At 37.7% G+C, this 26,157-nt stretch overlaps 1 protein-coding gene across 2 annotated transcripts in view; it reads right to left on the minus strand.

The window, feature by feature from the left end:
• The window catches only part of LOC146002785 (uncharacterized), a 45,081-nt gene extending 31,301 nt beyond the window's left edge, over positions 1 to 13,780 (minus strand). For both annotated transcript variants that reach the window (XM_083140717.1, XM_083140718.1), the window contains exons 1-2: positions 13,654 to 13,780; positions 1,038 to 1,444 (exon numbers count right to left, since the gene is read on the minus strand). In XM_083140717.1, coding sequence (XP_082996843.1) covers positions 1,038 to 1,414 — 377 coding nt within the window. In that variant the 5' untranslated portion in view covers positions 1,415 to 1,444; positions 13,654 to 13,780. The remainder of the gene's footprint in view (positions 1 to 1,037; positions 1,445 to 13,653) is intronic.
• Between the last annotated feature and the right edge of the window lie 12,377 nt (positions 13,781 to 26,157).

Genomic DNA, 26,157 nt, shown 5'->3' on the forward strand with positions numbered 1-26,157 from the left:
AGTAAATACAAGGACGAAAGATCCAGTGACACCTTTGCCCAGGTCGGAACTCGTGTCCGGAACATTCGGTAGAGAGATCATGTGTTGATCACTAAACGTACTCATTCACCGAATTGGCTCAAGAATATTCATCTGTCGGAGATTTTTGTTTCTGTTCAGCCTGCTTTTTATAACGAACTCGACTCGCAATAGCGCTAGTTCACAATTTTCTAATAAATAAATTGTAATAACATTACAGTCTGCGTGTTCGAAACGAGGCAGCAAACACATCATGTTTACATTTGTTCGTTCATGGATTTCCCCTATCTCACATGTCCCTTGCAATTGTTGATATTGCATGATACGCGAAACACTCCGTGGTGATGTGGTTAGCACAGCTCGCTACGGTGCCAAGTATCTCGGGTTTAAATATTGGCCTCGACATTGGTGTTATTTGTTATTTCATCATATCATCCTCATCTTCGCTATTAGCCAAAGGTGGCAGAAAAGCGAAATAAAATAAACCAAATCAATCAATCAATTATGGAGATATTTTAGACTGAGTAATCTTGAATTTCAGTCTGCTCATTATTTGTCTTGGTCAGTTTATAAATATGTGAATGCTTCTTACAACATCGCAAGTATCATTAATGTTTTGGATTTTGCTCAGGCAAGACTCCCAAGTTGTTGTTTTCAAGTCGTCTCTCTCAAGTCATCCCTGCCACGTGCCCCTGGTAGTTATGTCAGAGCAAGCATTTGCTGTGTTGGGTTGCATACGTACAGAATAGATTTTAAGCGCTCATAGCGCAGAAACTAAGTGCTTTCGAGGTAAACTTTATAGGGAAAAGTTACTTGTTTTTATGATATCTACCAGCACCCAAGCGTTGTTGAAAGAGTTTTGCGACACCCTGTATATATATATATATATTTAGAACTGAATTGGAAAATTCAGGCAGCCGGTGAGAATTTTCAGGCACTATGAGAAATGGGTGCCCTGTATTTTTATACCCCTGATGAGGATATTTTGGTACTCATTTGAAAATACTTCATGCACTCACCTTTCTGTCTCTGCAGCTGGACATTCATCTTCAATTGTGATTTCCCTCTTCACATCTTCAGACTCCACATTAACATTGTCACTCTCATTACTGTTGAATGGAACAACACCAAACTGTTTATCCTCTGGTAAGAATTCACTCATCCCAGAACCAGAGTGCAAATATACGTGAAAGTAGCTATCAGAAACATCCCCTGGCTCGTCAACTTTCATTTGTTCCTCCTTTGGTTCAGATTTATTAAGTGATGATAATGATGGCTGCCAAGTGTTTCCATTTGACTCCTCATGAAGATGGATATCTTGGGACTCGCTCTTTACTGAACACATCATGAGGTCAGGTTCTACCTTCAGTAGTGGGGGCAAAGGGGCAGATTCCATCTGTGATAATGAGGGTGAGGCACTTGAAATCTGAAAATATATTTTACACAGAAACTTCAGATGGTGTTCAAATTGAAGACAAAATACAATGCACACAAACACATGCTTTTGAAAGAGAAGATGTCAACTGGCAATCGAACAGAGGATTTTAGAGTTATGCAACACATTCATGGATTCCTAAGTCTGTATCATCTATTTCAATATTAATTTTACCTTCCGATTTCACAGAATGAAAAAAAAAAATATCTGAAATTCAACTGTGATCTGGGACACCATTATTTAGATTCCAATCAAAACTTAAAGAATGTAAAAATTACTAGAAGGAAGTGATGTTTCCAATCTGCTGGATTTGGGTTCAAATTCAGTATTATCTTCTGAATGTGTGGCCCTGTAAATAGCTATTCTAATGAAATACACACCAATTTGGATTTGTACATGGGTAGTTCAATAAAGAATAGCCTCAACCTGTTTCACATATTTCAGACAAGGTATTTTTTGTGAAATGTGATGCATATCTATGTACTACATAAGAAAATTCAAGCCCTAAATCTAGGCTAGATTTTCTGTTAGCTGAATATACATGGAAGTAGTATGGTGGAGAAATATATAGTCAGAGTTGTTCTTGAAGGGGAATCCCCAAAATAAATTCGCAAGGAGATGGTTGTTATGTGAAAGCATAAAGACCCATCCTACGGCATTGCAAAGTTCAGGCATAAGATATTTTAGATGTGGTCAGATCCTCATTGAGTCTGAGCACATTCCAGGTCTTTCTTTCAGTCATTGACTGATTGATTGAGTTGGCATTTAAAGTCCATTTTTAAGGCTAATCAGGACTGGACCTACAGTTTAAAGTGGGATCCAAAACACTAAGTGTCTCCACCAGGATTAAAACCTGGAACTCTTTGATTACAAGATGACAATGGTACCACTACACAACTGGGGAGGCCCTCATTCTTTCTTTCAGTCATTGAAAACAGACATTGACTATTTCCATTTACAGAAATAAAGTGCCAGATAAATTCCCACATTAGTGACAGTTCTCCAGAAAGCTGTTAGATAAATCACTAGATCTACTAACCATTTTCAAAAATTGATGTCTTCTATGGAAAAAAAAACCTAAGTACAAAATTTTAAAAGAGACAAAAAATGTTATCATGCACTTGTTATTGAGCATCATTTTTCATTTCAAGTAATACAATGTATTTTAACATTTTGCATGAAAATAAATTGTGATGTACGTCAATACAATTTTTAATAAACTATTATTTTAATATTACAGGCCCTTTTCTATGTGGAAACATTAATATATTATGATTAAATGATATACTTGCTTGGCATTGGTCAGATCGACTAAACACAAAATACCACATGGTCGCACAAAACATCCTCCCTTCAATGTGACTTGATGGTTATATCCATCTCAAATAGGTTCCGTGTAAAATAATCACGAAACGACCCATGTTTTTGGCACCAGTTGAACATTAAAAATGCATTTCATTTTGGCACCCTGTACGGATGCTTCTGGGTCAAGTTGGGTCATACCACACAGGCCACTTTCGGGATGGATACCCTTTCTATCGCCACCGTTTTCGACTATTTTCCCTTTACCTGTTCCAGAGATAAACCTCCGGAAGAGCCATTTTTGGCGTGACCTTGGTACCTTAACTATAGTTCCATTCGCGAAACCTTTCACCTTGGTTTAAAGAATTCTGACCAAAGCTTCCATTGCTTACATTGTTGTGAGGTTCAAACATGTTCATATCAGTAAAGCCTACTGCATCAACACCTAGAACCTCTGTGGAATATGGACCAATGTCTATGGACACAGGACCTTTTCCAACAGAGTGGAAATTTTATAAAGCTGTTTTTCAAACACGCAATGAGATTTTTGAATTTACCTTTGTTTCATTATGTGCCCCAGTAAGAGTACCTAAAGCCTAAATTTTAATTTAAGAAAATGTGGATGTGGGCCCATTTTCTGTAGAGGTCCTCAATTGTTGATAAGATTTTTTCTTTCATCTATGTATATACAAAGTAAACTAGCTAGTGAATTTAGAAACTGAAAGTAAAAGGTAGCCAAAGAATGGTGACAACATGATTCTCTACCCACGAAGGGAAGTGTCCAAAGAAAGGAAATGTTCTAGTGCCAGTGTTTTAGGTAATAATGATTACCTGCCAACAAGTAGTAGTTACAAGTGTATATTACATCAACTCACTTGAAAGTGATGAGAGAAAATCATAAAACGTAAGTGTAGCATACACGGCCAGATGTAGGCTCAGGGAGAACATTTAATCTATCAGTGAATACAAAACTGGTTTAAAAATAATTAATTATTGTGGCAGATAGGAAGGGAGAAGAGAATGCTAGTGAGAAAATGGAAGGAGTCCAAGGAAATAGAGAAGAAAGGTGAAGAAGACACAATGCACTGGAATGGGGGACAGAAGTTAAACAAAGAATGGAAGAAGGCGTTAGAAAGAGTGGAAAGGACAAGAGAGAAAGAGGAGAGAAGAAGGAAGAAGAATGAAGGAAATAGAGTGTGAGATAAAGAGTCCAGCGACATTCTCTTTCAGAAGAAAGTACAGTTGACAAGGGAAAGCCACCTGCTAGATTGTTCCAGAACTATGTACTTTCTAATAGTCTGGAGGGGAGTATTTTGTGTGTATATATATATATCATCCTGTTGTGTACCTGGTTACATTTGTACTTGGTATAGAGTCTGAAGAAGACCTTGCTAGAAGGTTGAAACTTTACGTTTAGTTTAGGTTTTATAATAAAATAAATTTCTGCCTTGGTCAGCATATTTAGTTTTCATATCATGGAAACAAGGCTTAATGGTGTTATATATATTCCTGTGGTTTCCACATGTGGTAGTCTCTCTCATTTTGAATTCATTAAATATACATTCCAAACTTCTTGGTGATCCAAACACAATTTTGAAATTAAATCTTCTAAAAATTTTGGCAATTTTATGTGAGAATCCCTTGTGGAATGGAATGCACACAAATTTATTTATAACAGATTTTTCATCTTTGTCTGTATTTCTCTTTCCTTTAGTTTTCTTGCGACTTATTTTTTGAATTGGTTTATTCTGTTATTGTGAAAGCCATTTTCTCAGAACAAAACTAAGGAAAATAATTCTACAATGCAAGCAATGTGTACATACAAGAAAAACTATTATGCTTATAAAGTGGATATCTTTTGTAGGGAGGTAGTTCATAAGATTCCGTCCATGGTGTCAAGTTGTGTTTGGGTAATGCAGTAGCATGCAGTGACCATTTAGATAACCGAAGCAATGAATATATCATTTTTAAAAACAATAGTCCATCAAGGGGAAGGCAGGCTTGCATGACAAACACACCGCATGCCACTGCTTTGTGGTATTTTAGTCTTTCACGGGCTCCTCTCGACACTTTCGGGGAGTCTAATTATCCTTGGAGTTATGCAAAATTCAAATTTTTACCACTTTGAATGCTCGCCACTGGGGTAATGTGAGGTAACAAAAACGAGGCCTGTCATTTGCTATGTAGCAGTGCTGTACAGAGGCGTGGCATGGCAGATCTTTGCTGACTTGGAACCAAGATGAACACAACTTACACAGGCTGAGTATAGTGCATCTTGGTACAATTTCCTTCTGGCCCAAGTGGCATAATAAAGGCCTTTTCCTAATTTTTATTTTTTTGAGGATGTTTCTTTAATTCGTTAAAGTTGTGAAATATAGTTTATTATTGGTAAATTACACTGGAACACAGGGGCCATATAGAATCTAGGCTCAGTTACATTAAACTCAGGTAATATTTCTCTGACAAACAGACACACTTACTGACATTTTATATATTCAATTCGTTACACATTATCTACTCGTATGAATGACTTGAGACTGTGTTAAAGGCATGCATATCTAGGTATGACATAATCAGATTACAAATATTATAACCATTTTTACTAATATTAACAAGCAAGAATTTCAAATGTATTTGTTTTTTTCTGAGAACAACACAATCCATTAACAATGTGTGAGATTTCATATTTTGGATGCATGCGACTTACTATCATATATAAGCATAAAATCAAAATTTGTTATTTACTTACGTACAGTGGGTCAAAGACAACATTTTGGTGGCAACTGCCCCCTTCTTCAGGTCAAGAAGTCAGCTTTACGGTAATCAACAAAGCTTCGTCATTTAGAAAGGATCAGTAGCGAAGCGTAGTCTTACGAAGGAGGCAAGCAATGTTTCAGTACAACAAAACATGTAGTACAATGGCACGCCAAGAGGGGGATTAAAGGTTTATAGCCTCATTGGCCCGGTCGCTGGATTTGTCAAAATATCATAATAAAATGACGGTTCTAAAAATAAACCATATGATCCTCAAACGTCACATTTACTTTCGAAATTCCAGGTAACGTTATTCGTATGGTAGTAAACGTCTTACATATGCGAACTTTCCGCATACGACTAAAGGGGTACGTAATTTCTTATTTATTTATTAGTACTTTTATTTGTTCATTATTTTTTAATGTGGGCAAACGGTGACCAAACGGATTTAGGTAAAATAACTCATTTATTTAATTTACACTGCGTGATTGTAATTTAGGATTTGTGGGCACCCTAAAAATCGCATTCGGAGTCAAACATTAACATAAAAAGTTAAACACAAACTTTAAAAATTTCATTTCAAACCAAAGAAACACATGCATAGACGATGTACTCACCACAATAAATTCCAAACTCCTTTACATATATAGGAAATTTCCCGCTATCGAACAATTCAACAAATCTTAGGTCGTCAAGGTTCTCAAAACGTGAAGACACTCCCACGCTCTTTCCACAACTGGAAAGCATCCACGCAAGATCACTTTGGAAATCTCTGGAACGACCGAAAGTGATACCAACCTATTTCCTTAATTTTATTCATCATGGGAAGGAAAGATATATCAGTTTGGAGATAGAAATTAAGCGATGGAATCAGAATCATTACAGCAGAAAGAGTATATACATAATATTTAAGTAATAAAGTGAAATACAGAGGCGTGTCCGGGGCCGGGGGAGGGTTGGCCCCCCCTTTGGCCCAGTATTCCTATGGAAAGGAAAGTCAAAGGCAGGAAAAGATGACAAAATGAGGAGACTACTACAAAAAATCCTGGGAGCACCACTTGTGTCATAATAATAAAACTTAAAACATGTTCTTGTGTTCATAATATGTACAATGTATACGATTTAATTGTGCTGTGTAAATATCAGTAGAGAGTTCTTTTTAGATAGCTTTATTTTCACCCCAAGTTTTATTCAAAAGCAGTCAATTTATTGAATGTGGTTGTAAAATTTCTGAAACAGCTCACTTGAATTACTGTGTAAATAATGTGGCAGTTGCAAACATTGGTGCGGTCAACACTTTTGACGTAATTTGAGCTGGACCGAGCTGGACACAGGGTGCAGACCAAGGTCCGTCGAATCTTCCCTCCCTCCCTGGGGAAACTCTTCACGGGGGTGCAGACATTTCACTTACTGGAAACACAAACCCCCGCCCTTTACCATCTCGCCCGAACTCCCAATATCCATTTTTTTTACGCGTTTTACAATTCGCGAAATCTAAAATAAATTGTAATATAAAATGATATATATATATATATATATATGGAATTTAGAACAATGATAATAACTTATTTTAGTTATTTTATGACTAAGAATTATTTTTATATTCGCGATCTTGTTTACGTGTTCATGAAGACAAATATTCTTTACTCGTAGTTTTTGGTGGCAATATATCCTTCTGCTTTCGGTTGAGCTCGGCTATTTTCGGGAATAACGCAAGCTCAGCAAGCAGAGCTTTTGGTATAAGCGTTGTGGACGGGTTCCACTCGAATTTCACGCTTTGCCATGTGACTCCTTCGGGTGCGTTATTTTCCCGCAGAGCAGCCGCAAGCATTGAGGCTGGTGCTTGCTACAGAGCTGCTGAGGGAGTTTGCGGCCGTAATTTTTCGCGAAATCGAGTGCGATGGAAACGAAATAAGGCTAAAACATTAAGTACATTAAATGATATTCGAATAATGCAAGCAGTGCTTGCATTGCTTGTACTATATCTTCGCCTCTGGAAAGGATATAGGTTTTTACGTGGACAGGTTGAATACTAGGATAACAAATGACTAAAACAGGACTATTCCCACATTTTAAAATCCCTTAGAACTCATATAGAAACTGTTAAAACCTGTGTTACTATCCAATCACAATTCACATGTTGACTGGAACTGGTATGTACTCAAATGCATATACCCACTGTACTGTACAAATTTTGATTTTATGCTTATAACTGTGTGAGAATTAAGGGTCCAGGGGGATATTAAAACTTTCAAAATTTACCAAAAATTATGACCTAAAAGAAGTTGTATAATTTCCATTTTCTTTTCAAAATTGGGGCTGGGTATTACATATCCTCAGAGAGTGCTTTTGGTTGTGTTTCCCTGCAAATTTGGTGCATCCAGCCTTAATAGGATTGATGCGAGAAGTGAAATTTTGGAATATTTTCCCATAAGCTAGCAACACTGTTCCTCTTACACATCATTATTATTTTCCCCCCCAAGAAGTATCAGCCAGTTTTCAATGAAACTTTGTATGGTTGTAGGAATGTAACACTTGTAAATACAACATTTTTTCATTCATTTTCGTCTGCGGTGGCCACACAGGCACACTAAATAGCAGCTTCTTTTTAACTCTTGGTTAGGCATGCCATTTTCTGTAACATGCACAGGCACTTGGCATAGACCTCTCTCGCAAACCTTCAGCTATCTATAAGGTATGAAATATAAAGTAAGTTATACTGATCATGAGTGCAAAATGTTATTTTTTTCTTGTTCCTTTATGTCTCAGCTGCAATTTTGTGCTGCTTTTTAAAAATGATGGAATATTATAAAGTTGACACGAGTCACATGCTTGGTATACAGTGGTCCCCACCTGCCTAGATACAAAACAACCAAAGCAAGGCATGTTCACTTTTGGTCACACAGAACTTTCATATTCACATTCGGCACTAATACATTGCTACGTGTCCTCCCTTCTCTCACTAACCCATTTCTGTATAACATCGGAATCTGCAGTGTGCTCTGTCTTTCGATGCATTCATACTTTCCTTGTTACATGTTTAGGCACATGGGGGACAACTGTACACCAAGCACACGACTGATATTAGCATTGTAATACAGAGCGTTCAACGAAAAACCGGCCCCGAGGTACATGTTTAATAGCTGGCCCATTTGCCTGTTTCGTTGTTATGATAGTCTTGCATGTATGTGTACTTGTAGTGGGGAGTAAGGGGGTGCGAAAGGAGAGGTAGAGGTGGGAAATAGGAAACAGGCAAATGGGCCAACTATTAAAAATGTACCGCAGGGCCGGTTTTTCGTTGAATGCACTGTACTATGTGGCTTAGAAGAAGACAAAGAAAGAACGTTCAGCTACACAAAAGCAGTCATGCACAGTATAATTCACAGTGTTGCAATCTCACAATGAATATCGATGGGGGACATCGTTCTTCTTTTGCCATTAACTTTCTCTATTCTAGGGATGTGCAATGTACAAATTTCACCTCCACTAAAAACCATGTCATTCTGGGAAGGGGGAGGGAAATAATCTCTCTACAAATATTAGTTCTCAAGCTACATTTTTTGTACATTTCAGCATGTCTGAAAACTGCACACTTGAAATGTTCCCATTGGAAGAGGTTGTGCCCAATAAAGATAACAGTAGAATTCTGTAGGTTAAGAGTTATTGAAATGTATGTTAAACGGTGTGTTCAGTTTGGGTCGAGACAGTACATGACTGCAGATGGCGAGGCATGACATGGCGATCCATAACATACCGCTTATTATTACGCACATATCTTTAGCATGCAGACAATTATATTGACATTGCATTACGAGTACTAACATGTGCTACAAGAGTTGATCAAAGTAGTGGTGAATTGCATTCACACATATTTTGATTGATATATTTGTTCTGTTTGCAAGTTGATTTCTTGTCACTGTTAACCCAGCAAGAAGCATGAAGGGTTAAAAAAATACCCAGCATGTAAATAATATTTTCAATGATTAACCTAATGTTATTAAGTTGGAATATTTTTATTTCATTTTTAATAAATTGCGAGCATTGAACTAAGCCTCGCGACAGGCTAAGTTCGCAGCAGGTTTTATGTATTAATCCACGTGAGAACGTGGCTGAGCATCTACTGTGCCAGTCTTTCCCCAATCGCTGAACTGTTCATATCACATAAAGTGAGATAATTGACAGTATTGCAGCAGAACTATATTCTGCGCACACGTTTGGGGTCTAAATATGTGAAACGTTGCTGCAAACTTAACCTGTCGCAGGGCTTAGTCATGTTTTGTTTAACAGAATATCTAACTTCAGTTGTCCAGTAGATTTTATTCTCACTGATTAGTGAGTTACAAAGTAAGGATGTATCCCGTCTCACCCTCTCTTTACATTTTAATTGAATAATAAAATTCCTGGAGATTTCTATATAACCTTCAACTCTTTTAGATTCAAATGGGCCCAAGTTCCTTTTGTTTTATTGCGATTTCAATGAACATCTGTTAACACATACTGCGGAGTTTTAGCGATTATTTAAGGTTTTGTTCAATATATGCTTTTGTGGTCAGGTTACGTTTGGTTCCCTTAGCATTAACATAAAGTCCCTAAATGCATTCTACTAAGGTTCCGATTTACTTCTACATTCATTCCCACGCTTCTACAATATTTACTGTCGCTTGCCGACAGAGAATATCTCGTCCATGAGAAGTGCGTAAGGTAATTTTCAAGTTGTTTTTTCAACATAAATAACTTGTTTCGAATCCAAACAGTGCTCATACTTTAAGAAAGGTTCAAATTTCGTGTGACAATGATTTCCAAATTAATTAGTCTTTGTGCTAGGAGAAATCATAAAACAATCGGAACCGTTACCTTAAAATGTTCTGGAAGACTGGTGATTAATAGCTGTTCTCTGGTTGTGGTCATGCTACTGTGAATACAACAGTAACATTGTAACAGAGAAATCAGCATTTTGATGAAATGAATTTGGTACCAGTGCGATCTCCACCAAACACGTTTATTTCGTCGTTTCTAACATTTGTACTTACCTATTCTGCATTGCAAAAGATTCTTTAAGGTGGCATTTTGCTTTCTTCACGAAAATAATTTAAATTTTTCACAATAACAGTAATTATTTCACTTCCGTAACACACAATATTGTGGGTACAGCTTGAGTCGTGTCGTGCATCATGTGGGTATGCATTGTTTACAACCATCGTAACCAAAAAATACCTGAATAGCCCCACAAACCATTGACGCATAGCCCCAAAATCCATTCACAGATAGTCTCAAAAACCATTTACGGATAGCACCACAAACCATTTCCAGCAAAGTTAGGTTAGGTTCGGTTAGGCAAGCATAGTTAAAATTTTGTTCATAAAACAATGCGATACAGTTTTGAAAAAAAAATTCACCTTCACCTCTTGCAAAACAACAGCGTGGTTGGAAACACTGACAGGGGGTTACGTCATGAAATGTACGGAACATCCAGCTCACGTAGAAGAAGCAAAGGTCATTGTGCGTCGGATATATTTATCTTCAAAAATAATGCATGAATTCCCGGTCGAATAGATTCCACGATGGAAGAAAAAATACGGTAACAGTAGTATAAGCCGGAGACTGATTTCTTAAAATTTACAGGAGAAAAGATGAATACTTACGGAATTGCGTTCTTGAGGACTTTCTGAAGCCGGGGAAATTGTTTTTTAGAATCGTGCAACGTATTTTGCCTGTAAATAAGGTATTTTTCGTCAATCATGCATCTCCGTTGTACGATAGCTCGTGCCGCCATTACCGTCGACTACGTGAATCAAATGTTCAGTGCGTTCGGTTATGTAACCCCCTCACAGTGTAGCAACCACGCGGAAGTTTGACAAGATGACATGTGAGCGTTTTTTTTTTCTTTCCAATGTAAGGTAAGACTCTAGTTTACGTCCTTTTCCTAAGGAATACGTGTCATATATCGTTGGAAAGCTTATTTTATAAGGAATTCAACAACATAAATCCCAAAGCAAACAAAAATTTCCTGTAGGAGTAAATCGAGAAAAACCGATGTTGTCCGGATATGCGCAATTGAACGTAATGGGGAATTTTTTAGATTATGAAGCACATATTTAGGGGTGAAATGAGTGTTAATGGAACCTAACCTAACAGGCCTAACCTAACCTCATAGGCATACCTCGACCCCAAGAGTGGATAGTTTGGCTATCGTGAAAAACCGATGTTGTCCGGATATGTGCAATTGAACGTACTCAGGAATTTTTTAGATGATGAAGCACATATTTAGGGGTGAAATGAGTGCTAATGGAACCTAACCTAACCTCGTAGGCATACCTCGACCCCATGAGTGGATAGTTTGGCTATCGTGAAAAACCGATGTTGTCCGGATATGTGCAATTGAACGTACTCAGGAATTTTTTAGATGATGAAGCACATATTTAGGGGTGAAATGAGTGCTAATGGAACCTAACCTTGTAGGCATACCTTGACCCCGTGAATGGATAGTGGGGCTATCGTGAACAGAAAGTGTAAAAAGAAAAAGGTACTTACCCGAAGAGATGCCGGGTGCCGCACCACGATCGCGCACCGCGAACGCAAAGAAGCAATCACCATGCAGATAAGGACGTAAAGTAGAGTCTAGCCTCAATTTTTTGTGAATAGTTTGTGCGGCATTTATCGGTTCATAAGTTTGGAAACACTGCACATCAGCTGACGATACTGCATATCAGCTGACGATAGACAACGTGAGTCAAAATTTGGTAAGAATTTACAATATAGAGAAAGTCTCTAATTTCGTTAATTTTCGGTATACTAACTAATTTTGGCCTCCTAATCACGAATCTGTTGTAAAAAACCAGGGGTCATGTCCGGAAATTGTACATTTTGATGAAAAATTGTTTGTTAGCACCAAAAACCATCCATGGGTAGCCCCACAAACCATTGACCTTAGTCCCAAAAACCATCCATGGGTAGCCCCACAAACCATTGACGTTAGCCCCAAAAACCATCCACGGGTAGCCCCACGAACCATTCACACGAAGTTAGGTTAGGCCTGTTAGGTTAGGTTCCATTAGCACTCATTTCACCCCTAAATCCATCGAGGTACTTGTTTACTATCCTTCGGACAAATTTATTTATTTTTACAGAAGAAACTACTTACCGTAATAAGTTCCTGTAGCATTGTCGAACATCAGGAAGGTGTTTTGTGTGATGTGGGAATGTTTCATTGCTGAAATTCATGTTGTTCGTTGAAAATTAATTCTCCGACGGAGAATAGCTAGCCCCACGAACCATTGGCGCGTGGATAGGTTAGTTCTGTTAGGTTAGGAAACATAGTTAAAATTTGGTGTCGTGTTAGTATCAGGATCTAGAAATTGGAAATAATTGCGAACCATTGGCGCTAGCCCCACGAACCATTGGCGCGTGGTTAGGTTAGTTCGTCTCAGGCAAGCGAAAAGGCCTATCAGAAAGACTTACTGGTAATGTGAAAAATTGCAATTAATTTCATCAAAACAACGTTGATACACCTTCAGGAATGTTCCGCGAAGCAGATATGTAAGTACGAATGTCAAAAATTGAAGAAACTAAGTAGTTATAGGTGTCCGAAGGATAGTAAACAATTACCTTAATCGAAAAAATAGGTATCCTACTAGAATTGAACATCATAAATCATTTTTTTGTAAAACAACGGCATGGTTGGATACAATGACAGGAGATTACATTTTTGGGTAACAGTAGTATAAGCCGGAGACACATTAAACTCATTTGTTTTCAAATAAAAATCATTGCTACTTACCTCCTATGCATAGCGGAAGATTTTTCAAGGTGGGGATCACTTTTTTTCATGAAAAAAGCGTTATTTTTAACATTAGAATCATTTATTGGTCGTTGCTAATTCGGCGGGCAAATTTTGGGAGCTAATTTACAATATAGAGAAAGTCTCCAATTTTTTTAATTTTCGGTATACTAACTAACTTTGACCTCCTAATCACGAATCTGTTGAAAAAAACCAGGGGTGACGTCTGAAAATTTGAAAAAAAAAAGCCGATTGAATTTTTTTATATATATATAGGTGTAGATGCGTAGTTTTACGTACAAAAATTTCAGTAACCACCAAACGTCTCTAATTCCCTTATTTTCGTATTTTCCACATTGATACTCACATATTCTGCATTCGTAAGGATTCTTCTATTTCGTGTTTCGGTTTTTGCAGGCAAATAGTCTCAATTTTCGAAATATCGAGTATTTTTATTTTGTTCGCTTGTGCTTGCGTTACACGAGATATGGCGGAGAAATCTTGACTAGCGTAGTCCATGATCAGTGGTTATGCAGTGTTGCGACCTTCTTCATAGCAAAATATCTAGGTTCTAGTATGCAGAATACGTAAGTATGAATGTGAAAAATACGAAAATAAGGGAATTAGAGACGTTTGGTGGTTACTGAAATTTTAATGATATGGATAACAACATAGACCTTTAGCCTAAAAATAAACTTCAGTCTGCTGACGTCAGAACGGAAGGTAGCAAGAGTGTTGTGCGATAAGTGATTGAAATAAAACAAAGCAACTGATTGTGAAATAGGTAATACACGTCTCGTACTCTCATTTAATGTCAAAGAAAAAGTCTGACGAACTTTGCATTTTTTTTACACCTACTCGGAGCGAATGTACTGGCCAACAAGACACGAGCATGGCAACTTTGGAAGGGCTTCCCGAGTGAACACACGCACAATACCTTTGCGGCTCTGCGACGACACTCAAAGTATCTCCTTCGAAAAAAATTTAAGGAACATATAGACAATATCACTGCAACAATCCCGGAAAACCCAAAAACCTTTTTTAATCTAATAAACTCAAGGAAAAATAACAGTAGGATTCCAGCTGAAATTACGCATGATAGTGAAAGTGCGATAGGGGACCCAAGGGCAGAACTCTTCAACGCTTATTTTCATGGTAACTTCTGCCCCCCGTCTTCCCTTGCAGCGTTGCCAAACGTAAGATCAGTCTGTTCCTCCTCCCCATAGACATACTACTACAAGATGTTACAGCTGCGGGTTAAAAATGGTTGACAGTATGGCGGCACTGGAAGGTCGTTTCCTCGCGACCACCGACGGCAGCACCGTCGGGGAAAAAACAGAAGACGAACGCTATGCGCAAGGACTCGCGGATTGCTCGAAACGACAAAACACTATCGTGTTCCGTACCATTCGCGTTCCGATACTTTCTAACCGCGTTCAGCCGATTCGCGCGTATAATAAATTATACGCGCAAATTGACTAAACGTAGTTAGAAGTGGCGGAAATTAATTATATGCAATGTTTTCGTTTAAGTACAAACTTTTCGCATTAAAATTGATTTCTATGACAAAAATAAAAGTATACGAAAATTATATGGAAAACTTACTATTACCAAAACTTCCTGAAATTGCACTCTTACTTTAAGCGGAAATATATAATTTCCTCTAAAGGCATTTTTAAAAACATTCTTCATCATACGAAAATGACACTCTTAAAATAGGTGACTATTTTATTTTCTTGGGTGGAGAAATGGAATGAAATACGTATACAATAATTCAGAACGATTTATGTCATGCTAATCCATATTTGCAAAAAAAAAAAACCTGACTGATCCTTCCGCTATACAGGATTGTATTGCAAGATATTACACCGATCAATAAAAAAATTTTGTTTACCACATATTAAAACGAAAAAAATAACTGCCTACAACAACTACGCTCCATTCGATAATAAAAATTTCAATACTGTCAGGGATCAGTTCACATACCTTATGGCCATGGACGTCCGAAAGGGGGGAGGGGCACGCCCTTCCCCCTGGATAATGAATGTCTGACAAAAGGTATATATTTCACACATAATTTTATTTCAGTCAGTAATTTATGTTAATTATTATAAGGGCGTTGAAGACATGATAATTTCAGACTGAAGCAGTGTTTTTTGAAGGGACATCACTATTATGGGGGAAAATATGACTCCTTTGCCCCCTGGAAAAAATCCTGTGGACGCCCATGCTTATGGCACTGATTAGAAATAGGTTAGTCTGCACAGAAACAATATAATAATTACCAAGAGAATGCTCGGAAGTTTTCTCAAAAATCAAATAAATAAAAAGTACTAGGTTGAATGCTATGAAAAGGTTCAGCCTTTTAACACAAATTTACTGTCATGACACTGACCATTAAGTTGAAGTGAAATTTCATACCTTAGTGTAGCAAGTGCAGCAGCACCTACTATACATATATGCTTTTTACACTGAAAGAAAAGTATGAAAATATACTTTGGAAAATTAATAGTTGTTCCTTGAAGACTTCTTTCAGCATTTAAAGCAATTGAAAGAATGAAAACCCCTAATATTGAAAATTAATATTTCTACTTTAAAAAAACAGAAAATATTAACAAAAATAATATCTACACACACACATATATATATATAAAATGATATCTACAATATCTCTTACATAAAACAGCTTATTTAAAAACCAAATACTCATCATTTACTAAATAGCTGAACATGAATGAAGAAATGTTGATTTATTTCCCTCCACGATGAACTTTGTGCCAGCTGATACGAGACTTAAACAGAGAAGTGCCATATTTATTACACTTCCCACGTCCAAGTCCCATACCGGACTTTGCATTTGCATCTCTTCTATCTTGATGTGTGCATAAAACACGCACACAGGTGGATAATTCCTAGAAATTAAATAAATGCTCTACAGTGCCGTACAGTAGGATTCATTTTCTTGCATTTTCATCTTCAAATACTATGTACTGGGAATTGCCCAATGGGTAACATAGTTTCCCTGGTGACACTAACATTTCAGTAGCCAACATGCTAGAATGCTCACCACATAAATGAGAGTACACTTTGAAAAAATAAAGTTGACCGACGCTATGGCAAACAAACAAAAATAATGTACTTAATGTACTCACTTTAAGAAATGCATGACTTAATTATCAACTTTGGCTGCTTTTTCCTAAGGACATACGAGCACCATTACAAAAATGAAAAATTCATATTGGACCTTGCTACTCCATACCTCCTTTCTGTAGTTATTACGCATAGTTTTATAACATGAGCAACTAGTATTTAATGAAGTACAGTGTGCAGCAGAGACTACTTACTTTCATACATCTCACTGGACTTGATTAATCTGTTATATCAGTAACTACTGTACTGCGTGTATCATGATACATGCATGTTACTGAACACAAAAATGTTCATCAAAATAGATAAATTGTGGAAATGATCACACTCTGAAGTGTTGTTTTTTTCCCACAGAAAGGTTTCTCCGAACTGCAAAGTTATTCCCACAGTTGTTTGCAGTACTGAAAGCACCTTTTCATTCTCTTGTATAGCTTCTAAAAAATAAAAAAATCACACAATGGGAACCATGATTTTCAGTAATTATTCTCAAAATAAAAAAAAAATGTGCAACTACATTCATGAGGTGTTGAGACTAGCAGAACAAGTTATTTTCACCATTTTTTTTTATTATGGTAACAGTTTCATACATCGGAGACACATTTCTTCATTTTTACAGAAGAAACTACTTACGGAAATGAGTTTCTCTAAGGTTTCCAACGTTAGTAGAGGTATTTTCTTTCATCATGGTATCTATTTGACCGGGAAATCATGTCAGTGTTTCCAACCCACCCTTTTTTTAACTATTCTTGCCTAACCTAACCAAACCTAACCTTATCGGAATGGTTCGTGGGTCTGTCCGTCAGCTACCAGTGCATAATGTACAATTTGCACACCTGACGAACACCATAGTAGGTATTTTTCGGTGAAGGTTGGAAAACACTGATATTCGAAAACAAAAAAAGCGATATCATTCACAAAGTAAGCGATATAGCACCGTTACGTGCGTTCAGTAGCACTTAGATAAATTAGTAGAAAAAGTGTTTGTTTTCGTGTAAAAAGCATATTGGCACCTTGAACTATGTTCCACAATACACAATTGGTAAGTACGAACCATGCAAAACACAAAATATCTGATTTTAATGTGTCTCGGATCTATGAAACTGGTACCTTTATTATTAAGTACAGATGCTATTATATTTCACACATTGTCAATTTTTGCAAGTTAAATCACTCAACTAACCACAGAGCTTAACACAAATTAAAAATGATGATTATTGATTATTATTACCACTTTTAGAGAGAGCAGTGATATCACATGGTATAGATGATTATTTTTTGAGACATAGAACCTAACAAGCAATGCAAAACAAAATCTTACAAGAGAACGTGACTGTTTTATAAAATAATTCCCACATTGTGAGGAATCATGAGTTTAGGTGAAAATTGCACAAAAACGAGGTTGACCACTTGGTGAAAATAGTAACTGAAAATATGTTGCTTTCAATACAAAGTTGCATTTACCTCAAATGATCCTTAAGCATTAGCTACATACAAATAGAAAAGGCTGCGACTATTTTCAAATAATTACCAGAATCATAAGTACGATAGGATCATTAGGTTTAATTATCTGATTATTTCCGCGCGTGTGTATAATTATAAAAGTAAGAGAACCAAACCTGGTCCACCTAACCATTCAAGCAAGAAAATACGAGAGGAATTTAAAAATAAGTTATTGTAGAAGCATAACATCACAGAATAAGTTATACACGTGGAACTTGGCCCTTACAGAACAGTATATAATATTATTACCATTTCATTAAAATTACTGAGTTTTTATTTTAAACAACAAATGATACACAATTACAATCAGAAAGTTCGATTTCGATACTGAATGCAAGCCTGTACCACAGAGATGAAATGAACGGAATTTGGTTCGCGTTTGGCGATACTTTTTTATCACATTTTGAAAAAAGCTTTGATACGTATTACGCAGTGATTTCATACAATGTTAAATTACGATTTCATTAACTACCTTAGACAACACTTATCGCATCCCCAAAATAATATTCTAATGACAAGAATCAGACGACACAATTTCAAAATGTAAACAGACTGGTCGGCCGGATGAAGCTACTTATCCAAATTAGAAACTAAATATTGTGTAAATGAAAGAGTTGTAGAATACGTACATTCCTGGTACTATTTGTAAATATTGCACGTATTCTACTCTCATTCTCGCAATAAAATTTAGTAGAAGAAAAGGTTCGTGAATATGGACACGAATTTGACTTCAGCCGGTTCGCGAGGAACAGTAGAAACACAGAATACTAACTACGGTCAACCAATCTCCCATAAGACTGAAACAGCCCTGCTCCTCCCTAACAACGCTTGTCACTACACCCGATGAGGTGAAGGATCTATTGTCGTCTCTTTCAGTTCACCGTGCCCTAGGACCGGACGATATCAACACCATGTTCCTCAGGAAAACTGTGCAATCCCTGTGCTATCCCCTCTCCATTCTCTTGAACAGATGTTTTTCGGAAGGCATCTTTCCTCACGCTTGGAAACAAGCTAACATCACACCGATTCACAAAAGTGGTAACAAAAATTTTGTTTCATCTTACAGACCAATCTCCTTACTCTCTCCTCTGTCCATCATCTGTGAAAAAGTAATCAAAGACAGACTGTACAAATTTGTTTCTCCGTACTTAAGCTCTAAGCAACATGGTTTTCTTCCTGGTAGCTCCTGTCTTACAAACCTGTCTGTTTTACTCTCACATGCTATGGAATGCATTTCAAATAATTCACAATTAGATGTAATATACTTTGATCTGGCCAAAGCCTTTGATACTGTTAGTCATCGTCTTCTGATTCACAAATTATGCAATAGATTCAACATTCATGGCAAATTTCTCACCCTTCTCACAGACTACCTTAGCGATCGCCAACAACGTGTTGTTCTTCCTGGAACTGTTTCTAACTTTCTTCCTGTACTCTCTGGAGTTCCACAGGGTAGTGTTCTAGGACCTCTCTTGTTCATATTATTCGTCGATGACCTTGCCGACCATCTCACAGCTCCCTCTAGCAATTACCTTCTTTTCGCAGATGACTGTAAAATTTTCAGGGAAATCTCCACTTCCGACGATACTCATCTTCTTCAGAATGACATAGCAACATTTACTTCCTGGTGCCTGACATGGGACCTTACATTACATCCTGACAAGTGTACTACTCTCACTATCTCTCTCAAGAAGAATCTGTTAAAGTCATCTTACTCCATCTCTGGCAATAACATCAAAGCAGTATCCTCTCACAAGGACCTAGGCATTGTTTTCGACCAAAAGCTCACATTTGAGGAACATATTTTATGCACCACAAAAAAGGCCATGCGTCTCTTAGGTTTACTCTACCGTTTCACTGAAATTAGTGACATCTCAGCCCTCACTTTGTACTTCAAATCATTCATCTCCCCAATAATTGAATACTGCTCTCCCGTCTGGTCCATGGCATGTCCCACTCACCTCTCCAGATTCGATTCAGTCTTTAACTTCTTCCTAGCTATAGTCCGTCACAGGGTTCCCTCATTACGCAATTTTTCATCTCCGCATCTCTTGTCTTTTCTAAACTTACAAACTGCTTATCAGCGACGTTTGCAGAATGATTTCAGTTACTTATACAAAATTGTGAATGGCAAAATCCGCTGCAACACACTCCTTGAGGAATTCCACTTTAGAGTACCTATGCGCACAACTCGCAATACAAGGTTATTTTATACTAAAAAACCTAGACTACAAATTCAAAAAAGATCTCTCTTTTATAGACTTGCAGCACAATACAATGATCTCCCCTCAAGTATTGATATATTTTCCTCCGAGTTTGCCTTTCGGTCTTCTATCAGAAGAAATACTTGTAATTAATATCACATAGTGCCATCTCTTACTTATTTTTTTGTTCATTTGCTATTCACTTTTATGTTGTTTTGTTACTTTTAATTATTTCTTATTTATTTTTATTTATTTATTTTATTTTCTTTTTTATTTTTATGCTTATTATAATTATTGCTTTCTCATTGTTGACAATTTCAGTGTAAAATGGCCACCTGTGCTGTATCTGAAATTTTCTCAAATAAATAAATAAATAAATAAATATGGAGAAAGGCTCCAATTTTGTTAATTTTCGGTATACTAACTAATTTTGGCCTCCTAATCATGAATCTCTTGTTAAAATGCAGGGTATTTATCCAATTTGTTTGAAATTTGGGCCTCGTAATCACGAATCTGCACTTAAAATTTGGCGCTCACGTATAAATTTGGCGTTTATTTGGGGGCAGGTGAATCCTGCCAATTTCTAACATACCCTTAACAGGGAGTCTATAGATATAGGCGGGGCCGCGATAGCGGTTGGGGGCGGTAGGTCGATTACCCCAGGGGCGGAGCCCGGAACCGGCGGGAAATTTGGAAATCCAGGCTGTGGAAATAAGAACTTAATTGAGATTATTTTGCTATTTCCACGTGTGAGCGCCAAATTTTAACTGCAGATATGTGATTACGGGGCAAAAATTAGTGAGTATACCGAATTTCAAACAAAATGAAGAAATTCCCGGAATTGTCAAATCGCTCCTTAAAATTTATCCAATTTGTTTGAAATTTGGAATAGTTACTAATTTGGGCCTCGTAATCACGAATCTGCACTTAAAATTTGGCGCTCACGTATAAATTTGGCGTTTATTTGGGGGCAGGTGAATCCGGCCAATTTCTAACATGCCCTTAACAGGGAGTCTATAGATATAGGCGGGGCCGCGATAGCGGTTGGGGGCGGTAGGTCGATTACCCCAGGGGCGGAGCACGGAACCGGCGGGAAATTTTTACGTTCTATAACTGTTACACAGTTACAAAACCGCGTATTTGGAAACACTGACCGGTTGTTACGTCATGAAACTCTCGCAAATATTTGGCTCACGTAGTAGACGGACAGCAAGGGAACAGCTTTCGTGCATCGGAATGAAATTAATTATAACACCATTAAGCCTTGTTTCCATGATTATGAAAAACTAAAATATGCTGACCAAGGCAGTAATTTATTTTATAAAAAAAAAAAAAAAAAAAAAAAAAAAAACATAAACTAACGTAACGATTCAACCTTCTAGCAAGGTCTTCTTTAGACTCTGTATCAAGTACAAAAGTAACCAGATACCACAAAAGACCATTATATATACACAAACATTACTCCCTCCAGACTATTTAGAAAGTTGTTTGGAACTTTCTAGCAGATGACTTTCACTTTGCCAACTTCACTTTCACCTAAAAGGCTAAACACAATTACTTCCATATAGAATGTGGTTGGGCTTTTAATCTCACACTCTTTTCCCTTCATTTTTCTTCCTTCTCCTTTCCTCTTTCTCTCTTGTCCTTTCCACTCTTTCCAACATCTTCTTCCATTCTTTGTTTAACTTCAGTCCCCCATTCCAGTTCATTGTGTCTTCTTCACCTTTCTTCTCTATTTCCTTGGCTTCCTTCCATTTTCTCACTAGCATTCTCTTCTCCCTTCCTATCTGCTTAGCCTCATCCCACTCTATGTCATGTCCTGTTTCTCTCGTGTGTTTAAATATTGCATTTCTCTCTCTCTTAAGTCGTACATCATCCCTATGTTGTTTCAACCTGTCTTTCAGCCTGTTTTTCGTTTCTCCTATGTACACACTCTGACATTCTTTACATTTCACTTCGTAGATAATCCCTTCCTCTTCCTCTTCTCTGTTTTCTTTTTTCTTGTTAGCATTCCTCGCAATTCCTAAGATGCTTCTCCCTCCCTTCCTGTATGTTTTAACTCCCGCTTTCCTAAGCACTTTGCATATCTTTTCTGTGGTCTTCCCCATACTCCTTATTCCAAACCTTTTCTCCTCTTTTTCTTTCTCTTCCAATTCTCCCCTGCCCGTTTTCTTACTTCTTCTGTTTATGTCCAGTCTATCCTGCTTCTCATAGCCATTCTTTTCCAGCTGTTTCCATAGGCTATTTATTTTGCCTTCTTTTTCACATTCTTTCATGCATATTTTCTTGATTCTGTCCTCCATATTCTTTATAAAATTTCTTTTTGTCACCTCACTTACATCACTTCTTTTGTGGCAGAATACCCCTGCTGCACACTTCTTCTGATGCCAAGCGGTTTCAATTTCTTGTCCTCTTTTCCTTTTCATCAATATATCTAGATAGCTTATCTTGTCTTCTTCTTCTATTTCAAGTTCCAATAATATCCCTCTTTCTTCATCTTGAATTTCTTTGACAAAAATGTCAAGCTGCCTCTTGGTTCCCTTCCATATGCCAAAGCAGTCGTCCACATATCTGCAAAACAGAATTATTTTGTCACCTCCCTTTTCTATCACTTTCTTTTCCCATTCATTCATAACCAATTCAGCCAATGCTGGGCTTAGACTGGAACCTATATTTAGTCCTTCACTCATTAACATTATTTTGTCTCCCATTATACTGTAACCGTTATTCCAAATGGTTTCCAGCGCCTTCACTACCCTTTCACTATCCCATTCTCCTATAATTTCTTGTCCCATTCTCTTTTTAATAATGTCCAAAATGTGTCCCCTCTTGATGCTCGGGAACATACTTTTCACGTCTAAGCTAAACATTGTCGTCTTCATCTCATTTAACTTAAGTCCTTTTATGAGGTCTACTACTTGTTCACTATTCTTAACTGCTCTGCTTTCTTGCTGTGTTACTAACACGTCAATAACTTTCTTTAATTTCTTTTCTAAGGGTTCCAAAATTAATGTCGAAAATTACATGATTTACCGCCAAAAAAAATTCAACGAGGGAAACACAAAATTCGAAGACCTTCCTAAAGTATAAATAAACGCATTTCGGTAAGTAATTTCTCCTGTAAAATTGAAAAAAGACGTTTTGGGGAAACGAAAATTTTACGCTAATCTTCATTTGTTTACATGACGATTGCGCGAGGCCCCTTAATCAGGATTTCATCATCACTTCCGTTGCTAGTCCTGTCCTATGTGGAAAAAGAAATTGGTAGTGTCTGCTGCCACGTTCTTTTTCTGCTAGAACCTAAAATAGAGATGCGCGTGGCAGCAAACTCAGTCTTTGTTTTATTGTGATTTCATCATGCTTTATATGCAATTACGTCTGTAACACATACTGTGAAGTTTTTTCGATTACTTTCACATAAATGTTTTAAGATTAGGTCCCTTAGCATTCTTCTAATAATAAACCTAAATGCTCTCGTAGTTAGGTTAGGTTCAATTAAGCCCCTATCACACGGAACTGGATTTCTAGTTGGAATGCCCTAGTTGGCGATGAACTGACTTTCTGGGTAGTAAAGCCCCTATCACACGGAACTGGATTTCTAGTTGGAATGCCCTAGTTGGCGATGAACTGACTTTCTGGGTAGTAATCATGGCCGCCTGGCTGACTGCTTGACTGGTTTTGAGGAATAGGACATGTTCTAATTGCTACTAAAGCCCCTATCACACGGAACTTGATTTCTAGTTAGAATGCCCTAGTTGGCGATGAACTGACTTTCTGGGTAGTAATAATGGCCGCCTGGCTGACTGCTTGACTGGTTTTGAAGAATAGTACATGTGATTTCATCATGCTTTATATGCAATTACGTCTGTAACACATACTGTGAAGTTTTTTCGATTACTTTCACATAAATGTTTTAAGATTAGGTCCCTTAGCATTCTTCTAATAATAAACCTAAATGCTCTCGTAGTTAGGTTAGGTTCAGTTAAGCCCCTATCACACGGAACTGGATTTCTAGTTGGAATGCCCTAGTTGGCGATGAACTGACTTTCTGGGTAGTAAAGCCCCTATCACACGGAACTGGATTTCTAGTTGGAATGCCCTAGTTGGCGATGAACTGACTTTCTGGGTAGTAATCATGGCCGCCTGGCTGACTGCTTGACTGGTTTTGAGGAATAGGACATGTTCTAATTGCTACTAAAGCCCCTATCACACGGAACTGGATTTCTAGTTAGAATGCCCTAGTTGGCGATGAACTGACTTTCTGGGTAGTAATAATGGCCGCCTGACTGACTGCTTGACTGGTTTTGAAGAATAGGACATGTTCTAAAGCCCCTATCACACGGAACTGGATTTCTAGTTGGAATGCTCTAGTTGACGCTGGACTGGCTACCCATTTGCTAGTTTTGGCCTCACACGGTACTTGTTGCACCGTACTTGTCGATAGTCTTTCGTTCCCATAATGGCGGCCGCGCGAGATGTAAACAACGTATCACTTCACACTTTTAAAATACGATAACTATTCAACCGAGAGGAATCTCGCTTCGCATTAAATGGTTTTAGGTAGAGAAGAACGGCACTGATAAAATACATACTTTACAACGTTTACTATACACGTATGGAAGAATATTTTAGCTTTTTTCAATTGTAAACATGCCTTTCGTGCTGTATGCACTCGGAAACCACAGACAAAAGAGGCTACTTTGCAAACTCACAGATTATCTTCACATGGCGAAACTTTGCTCTGATTGGCTGTTCCACAGAATCTAGTCGAAGAAATTAGTAGCAATTAGAACATGTCCTATTCCTCAAAACCAGTCAAGCAGTCAGCCAGGCGGCCATGATTTCCAACTAGAAAGTCAGTTCAGCGCCAACTAGGCCATTCCTACTAGAAATCTAGTTCCGTGTGATAGGGGCATAATTGCTACTAACTTCTTCGACTAGATTCTGTGGAACAGCCAATCAGAGCAAAGTTTGGCCATGTGAAGATATTCTGTGAGTTTGTAAAGTAGCCTTTTTTTGTCTGTGGCTTCCGAGTGCATACAACACGAAAGGCATGTTTACAATAGACCGTGTTAAAAATGTAAACATAAACATTGGTGAGGTCTTGCCCGGTCCCCCCGGAACTTCCGGTTTAGGCCAGTCCCCGTTGTTGCCAGTGCAGATTCACCGGCATACGAAGTAAGAAATGAGCGCATGTTTTCATCAGTTGTGCGACGATAGTCAAGAAAGGTATTTGTTAAAGTTCTACTATGAAGGAGTGGACGTCTAGAATCCGTCGGATGATCAACTGCAGAGCAAATTATTAAAATATGACGTGTCTTTGTGGCCGCCAGTTGTATAGCACAATACGTACATACACGTATCAAATGTACACTCACGACGAACGTTTAGGTATTCAATTATTTTGTAAATGGAAAAGTGAAGGAAAGATAATTCTATAATACTAGTGATATTATTATATTATAAAGTATACTTAAGTGAATCTTTGCCAACAAATCTGCAGAAGTAATGAGACATAACAAATGCTAGTAAATATATGTGCTTTCAACGTCGCCTTTCCGCCTGAGGGATTTAGAGCAAACCTATGATATGGCATGCCACTTTCACTTGCACGAATTTACTTCAAGCAACAAGGGAGTTTTCAGACTGAAGCGACAAGCGATATCGGGATTTCGCACAGAAGCATTCGATCTAAAGCAAACCATTTACCAGTCACGCTTGCGCAAATAACAGGCCTTGGCAACACAATGCACGGTATTGATAAAACGGCCCATTCCGAACGACATGAAAGCGAAAAGCGACACCTGCAATTTGTCGTGTCCCTTTAATTCGGAAGGTGTTGTTTATTTCTGAATGTTGGTTTCCAAGAGACACGTATCCCTGCAGTCTGAAAGCTTCCTTTCGAACCAATTCGCCACGAGAAAATGCACGTGTCGCTTGGACTAGACTGTTCTTTTCTCAGTACTGTACACCGTGTCGCCTCGCTCTGCTGTACTCATATGCAAGGTAAATTCTTTCCT

The sequence above is a fragment of the Lepisma saccharinum genome, chromosome 19, assembly GCF_977018435.1.
Source record: "Lepisma saccharinum chromosome 19, izLepSacc3.1, whole genome shotgun sequence".
In the NCBI taxonomy this organism is placed as follows: Eukaryota; Metazoa; Arthropoda; class Insecta; order Zygentoma; family Lepismatidae; genus Lepisma; species Lepisma saccharinum.